This window comes from Lutjanus erythropterus, chromosome 21 (assembly GCF_056507025.1).
Source record: "Lutjanus erythropterus isolate fLutEry1 chromosome 21, fLutEry1.hap2, whole genome shotgun sequence".
Classification (NCBI taxonomy): domain Eukaryota; kingdom Metazoa; phylum Chordata; class Actinopteri; order Lutjaniformes; family Lutjanidae; genus Lutjanus; species Lutjanus erythropterus.
In genome coordinates this window covers 19,407,626-19,410,789 of record NC_139337.1, presented here as the reverse complement: position 1 = coordinate 19,410,789, position 3,164 = coordinate 19,407,626, and the positions used below count along the sequence as shown (strand labels likewise).

At 38.0% G+C, this 3,164-nt stretch overlaps 1 protein-coding gene across 1 annotated transcript; it reads right to left on the bottom strand.

Moving 5' to 3' along the window:
• LOC146307561 (cystatin-B-like) lies at nucleotides 1-2,421 on the bottom strand. The gene is made up of 3 exons (XM_084747462.1): nucleotides 2,265-2,421; nucleotides 2,042-2,143; nucleotides 1-348 (listed from the first exon to the last, which is right to left on the bottom strand). The coding sequence occupies exons 1-3, from the start codon at nucleotides 2,334-2,336 to the stop codon at nucleotides 220-222; spliced, it is 303 nt and encodes a 100-aa protein (XP_084603588.1). The 5' UTR covers nucleotides 2,337-2,421; the 3' UTR covers nucleotides 1-219.
• Nucleotides 2,422-3,164: the final 743 nt, after the last annotated feature.

Sequence of the window (3,164 nt, the reverse complement as noted above, 5' to 3'; positions counted from 1 at the left end):
TAGAATCACAACGAATCAGATTCATTTATTAATTCATCTTGTACAAAATAGTTCCATTTTGACAAACACTAAACATCATGATCTACAGTACCAATACGGTATGTTATTACATGTTATGACAACATTGTTTTGCGCAATGAGCTGGGATAATTTTAAACAACTAGCTATAATGAGACTGCAGCCTGTAGGCACTGATGCTTTGCTTGGTTGGGGATCTCATTAAAAGTATTCAATAGGGTCATGGTGGCTCTTTGGGTGCTGTACAGCACTCAGCTCAATGTCTCCTCCGTGACACTGGAGTTTCTCATAAACCCGGAGGTGAATGTGTTCGTCTCCTCCCACATGAACCTGCAAGGACGAAAAAGCAAAGTTTTAGAAGGGAGTGAAAACTAGCTGCAAAAAGACAACTGATCTTTTTCTTAAGTGCAATGTTAGCATTTCTTTGGAGTTATGTGTGTGTCCATCTCAGAAATGCACCACAAGTCCACTGTGCAAACATGCCAACTTATATTCTTTGGTTTTGTTAAAAGAAAACAGTTGTTGTCTCTGCAAACCAGTCAAGTTTACATCCATGTCTGTCCAGACTCATTTAATATATATGCTGAAGACTTGAAGAAATTGAATGTAATATTCATAAGTATGTTTTTATTAGTGTAAAAAAATCACTGTATCGTTACTAAAACGAGCTGTTTCTATCTACAGAGGGTGTGGGTCCTCTTCCATGGAGTTTGTCATACTGCACCACCATGTTTCTACAGTAGCCCAGAATGGTTCTAGATATGGCCTTTCATGTTTTGCGTGAGTTCCTACATGCCTGGAAGGGGAGGTGTTTTCAGTCCTCAGGCTCACTGCTATGTCACTAAATCAGACACACTGGTCCTCTAAGTGTATTTTCTAGCAAAATAGAAATTATCACTGTATTGAAATGCGTGATTCCAGTGAATAATTTTCAGCAAGAAACATGCTGTCTTCATGTAGAGACAATTTTTACAGAGGACTGATAGAGAGCTGAGTATTCCCTCTGCATTTACTTTAAACTAAACTGCTTTGCACTGTAAAATCTCTTAATCAATTACATCACATCAAGTCCTGTTTTACCATTAACTCAGCGTAATTAGATAAGTTTGTCAGTTTCAAGTTTAACCTTTCAGTATAACTGAATAATGAGTTGACAGGGGTGTAATGGTACGTATATTTGTCCCTAACCATTCAGTACAGGACATTTGGTTCTGTATGGACCGTCCTCAGTTCACTATGTTCTGTGATCCAGACAATTACAATTACAGATCAATTTAGAGCACAAGATTTTAGGGCAATCCACACCAGGAACAATAATTGTAACAATCAATATAAATAAATAAATAAATAAATAAATAAATAATAATAAAAGCAGAGGTTATTCATTCTGTAGTACAGCATGCACACTGCAGATTGATTAGAAACTTCATTAACTTTTATTTAGAGTAATTAGCCAAACAGAAGTAAAAAAAGAAAAAAGTGAAATGCACTGACACCAAAGTTTTTTTATCCAGAGCAGTGACAAAGCATTGAGGTTGTGCACGGCCTTGAAAAACAAAATAATATCTGAAAGCAGTTTTAAACTTTTGCAGACTTGACTGCAGCAGGGTTCGACATTTACCACAGCCTGACAGCCAGCAGCCACAAGAAGTTACTCTGTGACCACCAAATATTCCATATAGGTGGCCCACTGTGGCCATCAGGTTTCATCCCCACATTGTGAGCCTTCACCAACACAAGGCTACATTTCCACAAACATCCCAATTCCTAGCAACCAGTACTCATCACCAGCTTGCCACTAATATGTACTTTGGCCACCAAAGTTAGGGGCGTGGTGGCCCGTGAAGCAAGCACTTATAAATCTCTGAGCCCAGCCATAATTCCTTATGGATTCATCACACCAAATTAATATAAAAGTAATTATATGATCCTATGAAAAAAAATGTTGATTATGGTCCCTTTAAGTCTTGATCTTGTTACCAGAGTAAAAGTGTTGTGCTCTTATTTTTTAAATAAAACGTACCTTGATGAAGTAGTTCATCCCACTCACTAACTGCTTCGTGTAGCTCTTGGCTGTGAAAACCTCGAAGCTCTTCCCTGCTTTTTCCTCTGCATGGGACTTTACCTGAGGAACAATGACATGATAGTAACATCACAATGAAATCAAACACAGGCCTTGTTTATAGCTTCGAAAGAACAAAAGTCAGAGTGAAACAACGATATTCCTTTTTTTTTTTTCTACTTACAGTATCACACAGTGTCTGGATCTTTTCGTCAGCATCAACTGGCGATGACATCCCTCCGCACATCATTGGCATTTTGACAGATTTTAGTGGAGAAATGTGGCAAAAAGACGAAGGAAACCGATTGTGTCTGTTTCAGTCTGCGAAGCGTTCAAGTTAAGGCAGGAAATCATATGACTCAGTGTTTTGGATTATACCATCGGCGTGGGGGGATTGCTTTTTTAAACGACGTCACAAACCGACTAAGAGAACAGATAAAGTCTCTGAAATGTAAATAAATATAGACACTACCCTATAGTGTGAATTATTAAAGTATTATGAGGAAACATGCTTTTTATGCTTTATGCTTATTTTAATATTTCTCTTTGTTCACCCTGCTTACAGACGACGTGGGCTAGTCCGAGGCGTGGCTGTGTTTGGATGTGACAGCTGACCACTTTGCTGAGCAAACTGCTGAGACGTGGTTGGTCATGAGTGTTACAGTCTGGTAGGACTGGAAAACCCTCCCAAATGTAGGGGATTTGCGTTTCAAAGATGAGTCATGTACCAAACAGCTTCATAGGCCTTTTTTTCCCCTTCCCCTCTTGTGCAGGAGAAATGATACGTGAAGCTTTCAAAAGAAAATACACAGCAGGCCATACTACTTTCCCATCTGAAGTCCATCTATATAAACTATATCAAACTTATAGAACTTCTAATTGATTTATTGCTTGATTTAGACTTCAAGTGTAAGGACTCCTTATTTAAGACTACAAATTTGACAAGCTATAAATCACTCAACAGGCCAGAGGTAATGATTCATCATCTGTCTATTTTAATTTTTTATTTTTTTTAAATAGCAGCCTAAAGGTTAAATGATCATTTAACACACTTTAAGTATACTGATGATCAGTCTGACTGCAA

What these genes read in the sequence shown, in the direction of transcription:
- LOC146307561 (XM_084747462.1), bottom strand. Translation starts at nt 2,336, where the DNA reads ATGCCAATGATGTGCGGAGGGATGTCATCGCCAGTTGATGCTGACGAA. An exon ending in TCCAGACACTGTGTGATACT is followed by an intron (nt 2,144 to 2,264) that starts GTAAGTAGAAAA and finishes ATTGTTCCTCAG; the next exon opens with GTAAAGTCCCATGCAGAGGA. An exon ending in GGATGAACTACTTCATCAAG is followed by an intron (nt 349 to 2,041) that starts GTACGTTTTATT and finishes TCGTCCTTGCAG; the next exon opens with GTTCATGTGGGAGGAGACGA.